The sequence below is a fragment of the Arvicanthis niloticus genome, chromosome 29 (genome assembly GCF_011762505.2).
Source record: "Arvicanthis niloticus isolate mArvNil1 chromosome 29, mArvNil1.pat.X, whole genome shotgun sequence".
Taxonomy (NCBI): Eukaryota; Metazoa; Chordata; class Mammalia; order Rodentia; family Muridae; genus Arvicanthis; species Arvicanthis niloticus.
Genome location: NC_133437.1, coordinates 3,862,565 through 3,878,997, shown reverse-complemented (window position 1 = coordinate 3,878,997; position 16,433 = coordinate 3,862,565). Strand labels below are relative to the sequence as shown.

Below are 16,433 nucleotides of genomic sequence, written 5' to 3'. Positions count from 1 at the left end.
AGCCTAATGAGCTGAGTTCCATCCCTGAGACTCCCGAGGTGGAAGAGAATGGATTTCAATATGTTGTCCTCTGACTGCTACACATGCTCCATTGCATGCACGTGTCTGCCACGTACACACAAAATAAAAGAATAGATAAGTGCAATAAAAAGAAACAAATATTTTGTTATGTTAGAAAGTATAACATGGATCTTGCAAGAAGGCTTTCTTTTTGGGGGGGTGGACTTTGAGGAACCAAGAGACCATTCAGGGAAGACTCATATTGACAGCAACCTTTGACCAGTAGCTGGCAAAACAAAAACAATCCCCAAACCTGAGGCCATCTGTCTAGCAGCCTGCACCATGGCGAGCATTGCCAACAACCACATGACCCTGGAAGTGGATTTTTCCCTATTTAAGCTTTGGTGAACTTTTGTTATAGCTTTCAAATACCACAGCACACAGCCCAGCTAAGAATGCTGACAGTTGACCTGCAGTGAGTGACTTTGACTTCGTAGATGGGTTGCTTTAATTTTTTTAAATTCTGATATTGTTTTGTAGTAAAGAAGTAACTAATCCATAGCTATTTTCCTGAAAAGCATCATTGCTTATTATAATATTTTTTTAAAATTTTACTCATTTTTTTACATTTACATATTGTCAAGTCACACATATATATGTCTGTGTGCTATAGTGGGAAGGTGGAAGTCAGAAGACAACTTATAGGAGTTGGTTTCTCTCTTTCCATCGTGTAAGATCCTAGAATCAAACTCAAGTTGTCAAGTTTGACAGTAAGGCAGGCACCATTACTTGACCCTGGTACTATGACGAGGACGACAGCTACTACTTCTTTAGTCTTTTTCTTCTCCTCCTTCTCCTTGTTTTTTCTTCCTTCTTTAAATAAGAATCTTATTACATATTCCCCATCATCCCCTTGATTATGACTATGTCTACAACGGCTTCTGTAATCTTCTCCTCTTCGTCCTCCTCCTCCTTCTTCCTTCTTCAAATAAAAATCTTATTATGTATTCCACACTATCCCTGAACGCCCAAGTTTTTCTGCTTCAGCCAATGGGGTGTTGGTATTATAGATGTATAGTATCACACCCATCTTCCTTACAATATTTTCATCAGAGGAAACTCAGAGTGTTCAGGCCCTTTGGATCCTTGAAACATATTTTCTCTTTCGTTAATGGTGCCTATGGTGCATCGAACGCTTGGTCTCTAGTTGGTAGAATGTTTAGGAAGGATTAGGAAGTGTGGCCTTTTTGGAAGAAGTGTGTGACTGGGGATGGGTTTTGAGGTTTCAAAGAGCCACCCCAGGCAGTCTCTTTTTCTCTGCCTCCATTTTGCCAGGAAGATGTAAAGTTTCAGCTTCTGTTCTAGTGCCATGCCTGTTTGCCTGCCAACATGGCCCCCTTTACATTGATCCACCAAACTCTAAGCAAGCCCCCAATTAAATACTTTCTTAGAAAGATAAGTTGCCTTATCATGACAACTCTTCACAGCAATAGGACAATAAGACAATGCCTTTTAATATATTTCTCAAATACAAAGCATGTATTTCCCCTTATGTAGATGCTGCCTATGCTGTTTTTTATAGTTTTCTGCTCAAATTATAGAACTTTCGGATGTCATGTTAAGGATTGTCGGGAGATATTCCAGATGCATATTCTGTTTAGATAGTGTTAATAATCTAATATTAAATTTACTAAATAAAAAATACACTAACTAGTTTTAATAAATTGTATTACCTATATTCACCATTGTGAATCAGTCTCTAAAACTGCTTCAGCATACAAATCTGGAACTGCCCATCACTGAGCACAGCTCCCATTCCTCTCCTCCTCCCTGGGAACCACAACTCTTCTCTTTTTATGAATCTGACTATTTTAGAAACCTCATATAAGTGGAATAACACATTTATTTTTTAAAAAATTGTCTTTTATGTTTTATGTGTGGATGATTTGCTTGCATGCATGCATGCATACCATGTGCATGCCGTGCTCATGTCGGATATCAGCTCCTCCTGGACTGGCGTTACAGAGGGTTGTGATCTGCCATATGAGTGTTGAGGGTCAAAGCCTGGTCCTCTGTATGAGCTGCTAAACACTCAGACATCTCTCCAGCTCCATACTATTATTTGAAATTCCTGACTTATTGGTATTTTTGCCTTTAGCCCACTCATTCCTTGTGCAGTTTATCTGTATTGTTGTATGTGACAGGAATTACTTCCTTTAAAAAAGATATTTTTGTATAAAATTGTTCAAGTTAGAAAAGCTGCTGACAAGCTACCTGAGCATTTCAGCCTGAGAATATAAGGGTAACAGTACGTTATCAGTGAGCACATATTAATAGAGAAAACAAATATTTTTTTCCTATTATTTGGTTGGTGTTTCTACAAGAAGGTTTAAAGATATAAATATATAATATCTGAAATAGACTTTATAACTAAAAATCTTAGCTGAAATGCCTAACAGTGGAAATATAGAACCCGAAGAAACAACCTCCAGTAGTCAGACAGGACTTCCAGTGGAGGGATGGGGACACCAACCCACCTACAATACTTTTAACCCAAAATTGCTCCTAAAAGAAATTCATGGGCAAAAATGGATCAGAGAATGAAGGGGTCCACCCTATAAGGCAGGCACTAAACCCTGACTCTATTACTGAGGCTGTATTGTATTTGCAAACAGGAGCCCAGCATGGCTGGTTTCTGCAAGGCTCTACCAGCAACTGACTGAGACAGATGCAGATACTCACACTCAAGCATTGGATGGAGGTCTGGGACTTCTGTGGAAGAGTTAGGGAAAGATTAAAGGAACTGAAGGAGATGGCAGCCCCATAGGAAGACCAACAGTGTCAACTAACTTGGACCCCTGTGAGCTCAAAGAGCCACCAACCAAAAAGCATACTGAGGCTTGCCCTAGCTTCCTAGCACACATGTAGCAGAGGGCTGCCTTGTATGGCCTCAGTGGGAGAGGATACAGCTAACTGGTTCTGTAGAGATTTGATGCACCAGATGGGGATTGTCCTTGGATGGTACACTCTCAGAGGTGAGGGGAATGGGGCATGGATGTAAGAACTCTGTGAGGGAGGACTAGGAGATGGGGCAACATTTGGGATGTAAATAAATAAAATAATTAATTAATATAAAAAGGAAAAACCCAAGACTTTTAGAGTAGTTTCCTTTGCATCCAAACTCACCCTTTGAAACATATGTAAATACTTTCTATAGGAAATAGTATAGCTACAAATATTTCATAAAGATCAAAGAACATGGGAGCACACACGGCTTATTAAGTTCATGAGACCATCAGAAGACATTATGTTTGATGCCAGATGGTCTATGATTCACAATGAGGCTTCTCCCATTTGTCCTCAAAGTGCTTTGTCAACAGTTCTTTCAATGGTAGCTCCTTTTATCAGCTATGTTAGTAACTGCTCACACACTGAATGATCCTATAGCACTACATGTAGATTCATAAAGGAAAACCTCATATTATATTTGGTGTTCTTTATAATCTAATATCAGGCACTGATAGGAAGGACATATTACTAAATACATATAATTGTACTTGGCAGACAGGGTAATAGAGAACACATTACATCCTCTCTCTCTCTCTCTCTCTCTCTCTCTCTCTCTCTCTCTCTCTCTCTCGTGTGTGTGTCTGGGCACATACACAGCGGAAATAATAAAATCAACAAACATTGTAGGTAATGAAGGGTAGAGAAGGATAACTTTTGAATGTAGTTTCAAAAGAAAGATGATTTTTGGTTCGAAAAAAAAAATACCACGTTTTTTGGTTGAGCCAAAGGATGCCAGGAGCTGCCTGAATTAGAGCCACTTGGCCCAGAATGTGGAAGCATATGAATGGAGTAAGATTTAGGAGGACGGCAACAACCAACACAAGCAGGCATGTGACTGACACTAACAGTGCTAGACAGTGTTTTCTAGTGTTATGATTTAGACTGGATGAAGAAAAGGTTATAAGGTGAGTGAGGACCGGCTCCATCATGAGTATTACAGGCAATTACGATCCAGATCTGGGCTACAGATACAAAATTAAGTTGTAGTTTTCAGATGACTTCCAGGGGGGCTCCAATCAACTCCACATCCAAATATTGTATAGGAAATCTGTAGGGAAATACTTCCAAACATTTTGCCTGTTGTCATAGATACTTCAGTACTGAAAGAAAAAAAAAAACCCACATACTTCAAAGGGAACACGAGATGGCAGCAGCTTTATCATACAAGGAGAAAGATTGTTAAAGAAACAATTGGAACTTATTTTTAAAATAAGAAATGTGGAGCCTCTTATTCTCCATTCCTGCGATCCTTTCAGTGCAGAGACTAACGGGTGCATCTACGGCCCGTGTGAGGCTCCTCCTGAGGATGGCGAAAAGCCTTCATTGTATGAGACTATTTCCTGAAATAAAGCTGTTGCTGTTTTTCTGCAGAGTACTGTTCGTCTGTGTTGTCTGCTGTGGAAGAGTCCTGTACAGTACACATCTGTTTTAAATGTTCAACCATCATCTTTTCTTTCTCTTCCAGTGTTTCATCTTTCCTTATTTCCCACCTAAAAGAAAAAAAAATAAAATCAGTATTTTTTATAACTTTTAACCAATAATAACACACACACACACACAGCATTTAACCAATACTCATTTTCATATATAGCCTGGATATAAAGTCACTGGTTTATTGAAGTTTTCTGAGTCTATTCCGTTCTGCTTACCTCTTGAGCAAGCATTCATTGGTTTGGGGGGAGAATGGGAAAGAAAAATAAAGCCATACTTGAGTGTGCAACTGAGTGTTAAAATTTTAAAGTATGTGTCAAATGTAGTTTCTGTGTTTTTCAGATAAAAATGCATATACTACATTTATTGCACTGCAGATGGTGTAAAGGGCTATAGGCTATACAGAGGTTTCCAGTAAGAACACATCAACTGAACTGACATTCCCGAAGGCACAGCAACCTCTCCCTAGACACACAATCAGATTGGGGAATAATCAAGATAAGCCTCAAGAACACAAGCAAAGACTAGCAAGTTTCTACAATCTAGTTCTATATAAATACATGACCCTGTGATGTAAATGTAATCCTGTTCATCCTTACTGCTTCTTTCCTTGAATACTGAGAAACGGCAGCTCCCAAACTTGCTGGGGCTACACTGCACCTAGAATTCCAACAGGGAAGAAATCTGTTACCTATTTCCATTCTTCTTTCTTCTTTAGGTTTTTCTACCATTTGTTGAACCGCCTTAGTATTTTAAAGGGGATGCCGAACCTAGTGCTGACATATTCTAAAAGACCTGTGGTCAAAGGCTCACTCACTGGTAGTCCTCATGGTAAAGGTTCCTTGCTGATTGTCATCCCAAAGCTCTCTGTGCTTTCAGAACCAGAGCCTCTAGATAACACAGAGCTACACACAGCTCACGAATGTAGAGTGTAGCTTTCTGGCTCTGTCAGAAAAGTACTAAGAAAGCATAGATGTGTTCTCCATAGACACTTTGGGTTTCCTGATGAAATGAGAACTTCCGCACTCTGGCCAGCCATGAGCAGTTGTTAATATGTCAGAGGAAGGCAAAGCTTAGATGGATAGGGTAGCTTTAGAGACACTACATTTGGAATGTAGTGTCTCTACATTCCTCCAAGGCCATTTACATTCCTTCCTCACCAGATACCTGGGCTTTTCCTCACTGTCTATGTCCCAATCACAGATGAATTTAAAAACGCCCATATTTGAGGCCTCCTTAAGCTCTCCACCTGATCCCTCATGGTTGGAAATTAGATCACTTTTTATAAAAAACATAAAATAACTTGAAAAATGAAAATGATTTTCTCTATCATGCTGTTCAAAAGTCATATCATTTGAGCAAATACTCCTAAAATTATTTGGAGAGTTTATAATTTATCACACATGGCTACTTTGGGCTACTTTAATGGAAGTTTAGTTTTATTTTGTTTGTTTTATTTATTAAATGCTTTGAGACAGCATCTTGTTAGGTATCCCAAGCTGGCCTGGAACTTGCTATGCAGCTCAGGTAGGTTTTGACTTTGTTTTTAAAAATTATATCTTTATTTTTATTGTATAGGTGTTTCTCATGCATGCATTTCCGTTTGCCACATGTATGCCTGGTCTCTGTAGAAGACAGAAGATGGTATCAGAGGCCCTGTGAGTGTGTGAGTTACACTGTGTGAGTGTGGGGAATTGAACCTGGGTACTCTACAAGAGCATGTAGTCTCCATGCCTCTTGATTTAGAATCCTTGATCCTCCTGCCCCACCTTCCTCAGTGTTGGGATTGCATGTGTGCACCACCATGTCTTCCTTGGAATTTTAATGCTAAAACATGTCAACTACCTAGTGCGTAAAGGTGCATTGGGTGTTATTATTATGTCTATTATATTGAACTCCACAATGGACAGATAATGAAAAAGTTATATAGCACTACCTCTAGGTTGGTTTAAGAACATTACACAATCTTCTTTCAGTTCTCCAAATGTTAGCATTTTAATTTTATGGATGACAATGCACTGAGACACACCAAGTTAAAATTACTAGAAATTTGGCTGAGAGATGTAACAAGCATGTCTATGACCTTAAGACAACTTTATAGATACCAGCAATTAATCTTCAAAATAGCTGGGGCCTGGGGAAATGAGACGGCTCAGTGAATCAAGGCATTTCCCACCAAGCCTGACAACCTGAGTTCAATCCTTAGGACATACATGGTAGAATGAATGAACTGAGCCCCACAGATTATTCTCTGACCTCCACACATATCATGTGACACCACACACACACACACACACACACACACACACACACGCATCCAATAAGAACATACCTGGGTTTAGCCTAATCACTGACCATTTGCCTAGTGTATGTAAGAACTAGGGTTTCATTCCAAGTACAAACAAAAAAGCTTAAATACTTCATAAATTTAGATATTAAATAGAACTAAGCATCATATATTTCTATGTGCAATTCAAACATGTCTGTTCTCCTCCAGTCCCCCAGTATTTAAAAGTGCTAATACTGCCTAAGCAGATAAATTATTTTAAGAATGTCAGCAGAGCAAAATATATATTCTACACATAAATATTTTGATCATTGTCTCTACTTGTGAAGATTAAAAGTAGTCTCTCTTCTTCGTTAAAAATCTGTATAATTAATGTAATTTAAGTGAATTATATATGTAATAGAATCCATGATAAGGATTCTTAAACTTCATGACAATTACAGCACTTCACAGTATAATTGAGCTGTTAGCAATTAATGACATTAGACAAAATTATTTACCTACTACATCCCTCTTATATCTGCTTTGGTTTATAAAGGAGAAATAATTTTATGTGAGGATAAGAAATAATAACAAATATTAAAAGGCAATAGATTACATTTTGTAATTATTTTATTCTTGTTAAATAAAAGCAATAGATACTCGAAATCTCTGTCACAAGCATGCTACACTTTATACTCATAAACTGCTAAGAGGTTTGTCTCTAACTGCTAATACAATGAGAAACCAAATCATTTTGTCAAAAGAATTACTATGAGAGAAACTAATCTACCAATTTGTCAAATACCAATGTGCAATTTGTTCAAAATCTTTATTTGTAGTTTCTCCTAATATAGTAAATATCTGGGATAAAAGCACTTCCCAACAGAAATCAGAAGTTATCAGAACCATGTATTCTAATACTCACTGAAAAGCTTCGTAGTAAATACATGGTGACTATATTTTTTTGTTTATCCTGACTTGCTAGCCTGCCTCTTATACTAAATCCCCTACATGCCCACTATGGTTTAAGAAATTGACCATTGCCCCCTTTCTGCTATATCTAATACATGGATGAACAGTAGAATTCGTAAAAGTTCCACTGATCTATATGCTAAGTACCTCTACCTTTTGAAAGAACTTCCATCCACATGTCTCCTGGGGATGAGTGGGTAGAGAAGCTTGACCATGTTTGACTATGAGTCTTTTTCTATCTAATAAAGTGGGGACTCTAAATTTGTATTCCTTTGACCTCATTTTGTTGTCTAATTTTTCTAGCTTTTACTGAGATATTCTACAGTGTCAGTAGTCACAACCCGGGTATCAACTCTAATCTGACTGACTTAGGTGTTCTAAGCCTTCTCATAATCCCCCTTCACTTATATAGTTACAGCAGGGCCAGCAGCACTGTCTGCTTGCCACTCACTATCCTGAAATGAGCCATTGCTTATGGCTCCTGAATGTGTCAGACCACAGGCTCAGCAATTTCTATTCCTTTTTGCTTTAATAGGCAATAGTAGGCGTGTGGTTCCTATGGATACTTAAGGCATGGCAAATAAAAGTTACACATCAGTGAATACCTGTTCAGGTGACTGATTTTGTGGAATCTTATATTGGGTGAAAACTTCGTGGAAGACCATGTGTCAGAGCCAACTGGGAGTGCCATTCTTGGGGTACATGGTTAACTGTGATAAAGGTCAACGGCAATGCCAGCTCATCATGTTATCAAAGATGTAGATCCTGTAGGGCCTTTAGGTAGGAATTAGCAACCAACCCCAGACAAATGAAGACGACCATAGTCTGGACTGTAAGAAGTTCTGAGACATAATCAGCCTTCTTGCCAGGAAAAAAAGAGCTAAAGTTTTGGAAATCAATCATGTCCCAAATATGAGCCTAAGCCCTGAAATAACTCTGACTTTGACTTGACTTGAAACCTACTGCTTGTTAGTTCAACCCTCTCAGGAGTTTTTGAACCCCTCAGTCTTAGTGTTTTATCTGTAGAATAGTGACAGAGGAGTTTGGGTGAAGTGCAGCTATATGTGCTTTTATCTGTGTTCTCTGTGACACAACACATGGGTTAGTAGCTATGACAGAGACCACCAAAATGCCATATCCATTTGGAATAGTTTCCATTTGGAATTTTTCCACAAATAAATTTTGCCAGTCTCTGTTGTGAAAAGACTATTGTATCTAGGAAAAATGCTGGGAAATGTGTAGGGTGCTTTTTTCCTGGTGTGGTGTTTAGTGTTTCCAGTGGGACCCAGGGAACAAAATGGAAAATGACTTTCATACATAGTAATCATACACAATGGAGCTATTTCTTCCCAAAGTCTTCATTGCACTCCAGTGAGAAGCATTTGTTCTAGAAGATCTATCCATGTTGAAGAGTGATCAGAGTAGTAACACCGAAAGGATCCCTATCAAATTTCTTACTTTAGTTAAAAAGGCTTTAAGTGTCTTACTCCTCAGAATGCTGTTTGCTGAAGAGAGTGGAGGAGGCAGGGGGAAGCCTGGATTTAAATCCTTTATAACCTCTGTGAATTCAGGCAAGGCAGACTAGTATGGGCTAATTTTCTATCTATAAAATGAGAATTTACTTGATAGTTCTAGCTAGAATAATTAGACAACAAAATGAGGTCAAAGGAATACAAATTGATAAGGAAGAAGTCAAAATACCCCTATTTGCAGATGATATGATAGTATATTTAGGTAACTCCAAAACTTCTACCAGAAAACTACTAAACATGATAAACAACTTCAGCAAAGTGGCTGGATATAAAATTAGGCAAATGGAAAGAACTAGAAAATATACACCATCCCTGACCTCAAGCTGTACTACAGAGCAATAGTTATGAAAACTGCATGGTATTGGTACAGAGATAGGCAGGAAGATCAATGGAATAGAATTGAAGAACCAGAAGTCAACCCACATATTTATGGTCATTTGATCTTTGACATAGGAGCTAAAACCATTCAGTGGAAAAAAAGACAGCATTTTTAACAAATGGGGCAGGTTCAACTGGAGGTAAGCATGTAGAAGAATGCAAATCGATCCATTCTTATCTCCTTGTACAAAACTGAAGTCCAAGTGGATAAAGGACCTCCACATAAATAGTTTACTAAAACTAAAGAAAAGAAAGTGGGTAAGAGCCTTGAACACATGGGCACAGGGGGAAAGTTCCTGAACCAGACACCAATGGCTTATGCTCTAAGATCAAAAAGTGACAAATGAGACCTCATAAAATTGAAAGCTTCTGTAAAGCAAAGGACACTGTCAATAGGACAAAATAGCAGCCAATAGATTGGGAAAAGATCTTTACCAATCCTATATCTGATAGAGGGCTAATATCCAAAATATAAAAAGAACATAAGAAATTAGACTCAAGACAATCAAATATCCCTATTAGAAATAAGGTACAGAATTTTCAACTGAGGAATATCTAATGGTTGAGAAGCACCTAAAGAAATGTTCATCATCCTTAGTCATCAGGGAAATACAAATTAAAACAACCCGAGATTCCATCTCACACTAGTCAGAATGGGTAAGATCAAAAACTCAGGTGACAGCAGATACTGGCGAGGGTGTGTAGAAAGAGGAACACTCCTCCATTGTTGGTGGGATTGTAAGGTTGTACAACCACTCTAGAAATTAGTCTGACAGTTCCTCAGAAAATTGTACATAGAATTACCTGAGGACCCAGCTATACCACTGCTGGGCATATACCCAGAAGATGTTCCAACATATAACAAGGACACATACTCCATTGTGTTCATAGCAGCCTTATTTATAATAGCCAGAAGCTAGAAAGAACCCAAATGTCCTTCATCAGAGGAATGGATACAAAAAACGTGGTACTTTTACACAATGGAGTACTACTCAGCTATTAAAAACAACGAATTCGAGAAGTTCTTAGGCAAATGGATGGAACTTAAAATTATCATCCTGAGTGAGGTGACCCAGTCACAAAAGAACACACATGGTCTGCATTCACTGATAAGTGAATATTATCCCAAAAGCTCACAATATCCAAGATATAACTCAAAGACCACATGAAGCTTACAAAGAGGAAAGAACAAAGTGTGGGCACTTCAGTCTTTCTTAGAAAAAGTAACAAAATACTCACAGGAGCAAATATGAAGACAAAGTGTGGAACAGACTGAAGGAGGGGCCATCTGGAGACTGCCCTACCTGGGGATCCATCTCATATGCAGTCAACAAATGCAGACACTGTTGTGGATTCCAGGAAGCCTGATATAGGTGTCTCCTGAGAGGCTCTGCCAGAGCCTGACATATACAGAGGCAGATGCTCGCAGCTAACCATTTAAGTGATCATGGGGAAGCAAGAGGGTAGTAGGCTTGATTATTGCTTGTATAACAGCTTTAATTACATTAATTGCTAGCACCACTACTTTTTCAATTGCTTTTATACAAGAAGTTAAGACAGCTACTTTTGTTAATCATTTAGTAAAAAATGTTACTAATGTCTTGAATATATATACAAGACGATTTAGATAGGTATTTGGAACAATGGATTGATGCTCTTTATCCTATTCAAATTATTGGAAGGAGGTTCAGAGTTTAAGAGTAAGGAGCCATCTTGAGTGTCATGCCAAATACCATTGGATTTGTGTTAGTTCTAAAATTTACAGTGGTAGTCATAATTAGAAAAAAGTTTAAAGACACTTGCAGTGTATTTGGCATAATTCTAACACCTCTCTGGATGTTTTAACTTTGCATAGTGGCCTTATGAATTTAAACAATGCTGCTCTGCTGAGCGTTGATGCAACAGATTCTGCTGATAAAATTACCCATGGCCTGAGGTTAGAATTTTATTTTTGTCAAGCTTCAAGAATGGCATATGTATATATGGTGTCTGTCTGTCTGTCTATCTATCTATCTATCTATCTATCTATCTATCTATCTATCTATCTGTTTTAGTTTTATTTTTTTTTTTTTGGTCCTGGGAATACTTTTACTCCTGCTCATTGTGTTAAAGCTTGTCTTTAACAAGATCAACATGATGGCCTCCAAAGTACATGGATTGAAACTGAAAATTGTCCCCCAGACATAGTTATTCAATTAACAGGCTGGCGAGCCAAGAATGGGTAATATTTTGCACAGGGCCTTACCAACCTAAGACTGAAGTGCATTGCTTTTGATAATGCATATTCTATGACAGGTAAGGAAGGCATTCATGGCAGAACCACCTAAGACAGGCTCAGTCTTGTTTATGAAATAAAAAAGGGGGAGAGGCATAGAGCCTTTGGGGCTGCTTGGCAAAAATCTGACATGGGCCAAGGACAAGGAAATGGGCTGCTTAGAAGGAATATGGCATTGGTCAAGGACAAGGAAGTGGGCTTCAAGCAGGAATCTGACATTAGGCTAGAACAAAGAAGTAATTTCAGGCAATAATCTAAATATTAGGCTAGAACAAAGAAATAATTTCAGGCAGGAATCTAAATCTTAGGCTAGAACAAGGAAGTAGACTTCAGACATGAAAATGACTTTGGACTAGGACAGGGAAGTTGCCTCAGATATTTTGATAAGCCCTTAAAAAACAGTGATCATGGCAGAGTATTCACCGAATTTTCTTTATTGCCTTGCTTGTTCTTTGACTATTTGCATCTGTTGTATTGCTAGTTCCTCAACCTAAAACTGACCTTAATATCTTGCCTGTAATTAAAATGGTATAAAAGCAAAAAGGATGAGAGAGTATGGGATAGGTGGTTTCTGGGGAGGAAAATGGGGAAAGGGGATGGCACCTAAATTGTAAATAAATAAAACATCCTATTAAAAATGGGAATTCACAGAAGTTCAGTGATTGTAAAATTAAAATAAAACAAAATAATGCCCTGTTCCTGTCAAGCACTCAGTATGTGACATAATTTTTTGTTGTCTTCAGGCCTCTATGGCATATTAGTTTTGGTTGCAAGTCATAGCAAATATGACTGTGATGGGTCTTACTTTCCTCTTGGAACAAGTGATTCTAAACGGAAGTGTCTGCTGGCATTGGTCAAGTAGATCCATGGCAGAGCTGCTGCTACTGTGGTCCAGAAATGGCTGTGGTGACACTGGCCAGCCATGTCTGGAGGGAGTAGGGAGAAGCAGTGCAGCTGCTTCATTGACTTAGTGTATATTATTTATTCCAGATTCTGTTTCATTGCATTAGCGTATACAGTTTATCCCAGATTCCTCATAGAAGACACTGAAACCATGCTGTTTGGGATTGAAGCTGATTCTATTTCTTTCTAAACGTGATACTTGACAAGTATTTTAATCTTTCTGTGAGTCAGGTGTTTTCAGTTTTAAAATAGGCAATGCTGTCAGTATTCATTCAAGCGTCACAGAGAGTAGGTGAGCTGTGGATGCCAAGTGCTTCATAAAATGTATTATTTTATTCTACTACTTGAGTTTCAGAGCCCTTCATCCTCCCTCCAGTTCATGTCTTTCACATTGCTTTGTCTGAAAAATTCTCTATCAAATGCATAAGCAAAGGAGGTACCCATGGAGGGCAGTCGTCTCCTCCAGTGCTGTTGTACACAACTACCTGTCATCTGTCCTTCCTGCCTTCTGTGATGGAACACTGCATATTGAGCCACTCTTCTCTGCCCATTCTGGCTGAAATTGTTCTGTTTTGCCATTGTCTCTTTGTTGTATTTTTAGAAACAGTTATAATAACGCATCTGATCATATTATTGGCATTTCTCTAGGATATCAATAAAACACTTGAATATAAAAATGTAACTTGAAATAAGCCTCCAAACTTTATGTGATTATTAAACATTTATGTGACTCTTTCTATTTACAAAGTGTTTTACAGTTATTTATTAGTTCATTGTGCCATTAAAAACATTAACCATCTGGCTCAATTAATGATTTGAAATTGTCCTACCAGTTCAGTTGGTGACTGAGCAATGAATGGCAAACTCATATTGGATTTTATTCCTCTAGGGGAAACAGCCACCTTTTTATGCTTCTCTTGTTACCATAGCAAGTCCCTGTTTTCTTTTTGTCAAGGTTTTGTGCACATGAGCTTTTTCAGTCCCTCAAGAAAATGTTGCCACACTTTCTCTTTGTCTGTAGTTCATTTGCACCCTGAGATGTAACAGACTGTTCTTCAACCTTACCCTAAGTTCTCTACATTCAGTTTCTTGATAATCATTTTTATTCTTACATTAAGTCTATTGATAGTATTTATATAAAGACATTTGTGTGAGCTAGCAATTGTCCATGACCTCACTAAGCACTCAGGGTTTGCACACCAGAAAACACTTTACATCTCCTCTCCCAGTTTGGTTTACATGTCAGCTCCCATGACAGCACAACACACTCTGAAGACATTCTCACACCTCATCCCTAGTTCAGGAGTTTGTGTCGTAAGAGCTGCTTATGTCTCAATTTCATAACCAAAGGCACTGAAGCCTCAGAGACCACTCTGACTAGGGGATTGGAAGTCTCATGCTCTAGTCCAGTCATAATTCTGTTTGGGCTCTGCTGCCTTTTCTCAAGGAGAGAACTGCTGTCCTCATTGCCCCTGCCATCCGTCTTGCTCCTGTCTTACGTTTTCTGTGGTTTTGTGCCTTACTTTTCTTTCTATGCACATGATATTCTTTCCCATAAACCCCAAACCAGCTCATTCTTCCTCAGACTATGTCCACAGCCCACCTTTCATGCAGTCCATCCTAATTATCCAATCCTGAAACAAATTCAGAGAATATTTGGTTATGCTTTTTAATGCTCACAAGGGAGAACTATTACTTGGCTATCCATAATGCAGAGAAATTGCTCATGGATTCAGTTTTCTAAAATAGGAGCCAGATTATGTTATTTCTTCTCTGAAGCAAGCAAGCAGGCAGGCAAACAAACAAACAAACTGCTCCTGTGTTCTACCATGATGTCTTCCACTGCCTAAACTAGGCTGTCTCAGAGAGCATATTTCCCATAACACAGTGTTCCAGACACTACACTCTTCACACTTTAAACTCACAGTAGCTGCTGGTTGTTATCTGTCAGAAATGCAGATGTTATGGTGTTATGCTTAGATGGACTGAAATAGCCTTATGTTCTAGTAACACAACAGGTAGCACTTACTGTCTCAAATAGGTATTACTAATTAATTATACAGAGAATAAAATGCCAGTGTTTGAAATACATCTTTTTTTTTCTTTGTTTCTATACCACACATCATCCTGAAAATTTCTTTTTTTATTGGGCATATCCACATCCTCCTAAAAATGAAATCATGCCTATACAGAAAAGGCAGTTGGGGCTGTAGAGAGATGGCTCAATGGTGAAGAGTTTTTATGCAATCACGATCATGGAACGTCAGAACCTAATAATCACATAACATGCTGGCTGTCCACAAGCACCTTAAACCTGGGTTACAGAGGACCAGACAGCCTTTTCTGGCCTCTGCTTGTCCATAGATATTTGTATCCTCACATTTACATGCATGCACATGTACACACACACACACACACACACACACACACACACGTAGGACCATGAAAGGACAGTATGGCATCTGGCTGAAGATGGCCAGAGACCCCGCAGGTTTCCCTGCAAGGGACAACATGCATTTCGCCATGCTCCCAGACTCTAGGCTCCTGAGACTAGGTCGAAGACCTCCATCCATCATGCACATTTCAGTCACATAGGACAACGTCCCTTAGCCTCTCCAGAGGTAGAGGGTGGGCATGACTACAGTCCTTCCCAGCCCCTTCTCCTTGCAAAAGGTATTTAACCTCAGGTCCACCCTGAAAACACCAGGGTATAGTTTTCATCTTCCTGCCATAACAAACATTTTAAAACCATAGAATATATTTCTCTTCCTTGGGACCCGCCACAGAGAACCGTGGAGAAGGTTTTCAACTACCAAGCCATCTAATCTCCGGCTGACAACCTCTCTATGCTCTCAGCCATGGAGGCCCAGCAACCCAAGCACGCTGCATATGCAGAGCTCATCCTGCGGGGATGAGGGTTCTTGGTCTCAATGACTCATCCCCACGGGACACAGCCGGAGTTCATCCTCCCCTGCCCCGTTCGGCTGCAGGTCCATCTAGCCCATAAGTGCCCACTTCCGTCTCAACCCTTTCATGGCCTCTCAGTGGTGCCTAAGAGCCCAGGGTCCCAAGAACCAACTGGTTTCCAGCCACCTTTTGGCCCAGGGACCCCCGAAGCCAAGAGCTCTGCCCCCGCAGGACCTCACACTGTGTTCCCTCACCCCTGGAGTGGAGTCTCCCAGCATCACATAGCCCGACATCTACCCTGTGCCAGTGTGGAGTGAACACAGTCAAACTCCTGCACCTCTGCCTCTCTGTGCCACATCCCTAACTCCTTGTGGGGGCAGACACAGGACTCACAATTTAACCCAACAACAGACCTATATGTACAACAACCTAACACTTTCATGAATGCTCACACTTATTAAATCTTTTAAGAAAGACATTTAATTATTTTATTTGACACTCAAGTAGCATTTTTTACCAATGCAAAATATCTTTATCTGTGGACAATGTTTAAGTTATTGGGGCTGGAAAGATAGTGCAGCAATGCCGGGCTGTGGTGGCGCAGGCCTTTAATCCCAGCACTTGGGAGGCAGAGGCAGGTGGATTTCTGAGTTCGAGGCCAGCCTGGTCTACAGAGTGAGTTCCAGGACAGCCAGGG

The 16,433-nt window shown here is 39.4% G+C and overlaps 1 protein-coding gene across 6 annotated transcripts in view; it reads right to left on the bottom strand.

Annotated features, from left to right (window-relative positions):
• Window positions 1-4,196: 4,196 nt before the first annotated feature.
• Window positions 4,197-16,433, bottom strand: part of Kiaa0825 (KIAA0825 ortholog) — a 393,509-nt gene continuing 381,272 nt past the window's right edge. For all 6 annotated transcript variants that reach the window (XM_076927051.1, XM_076927050.1, XM_076927055.1 and 3 more), the window contains one exon: window positions 4,197-4,559. In XM_076927051.1, the coding sequence (XP_076783166.1) occupies window positions 4,403-4,559 (157 nt within the window). In that variant the 3' untranslated portion in view covers window positions 4,197-4,402. The remainder of the gene's footprint in view (window positions 4,560-16,433) is intronic.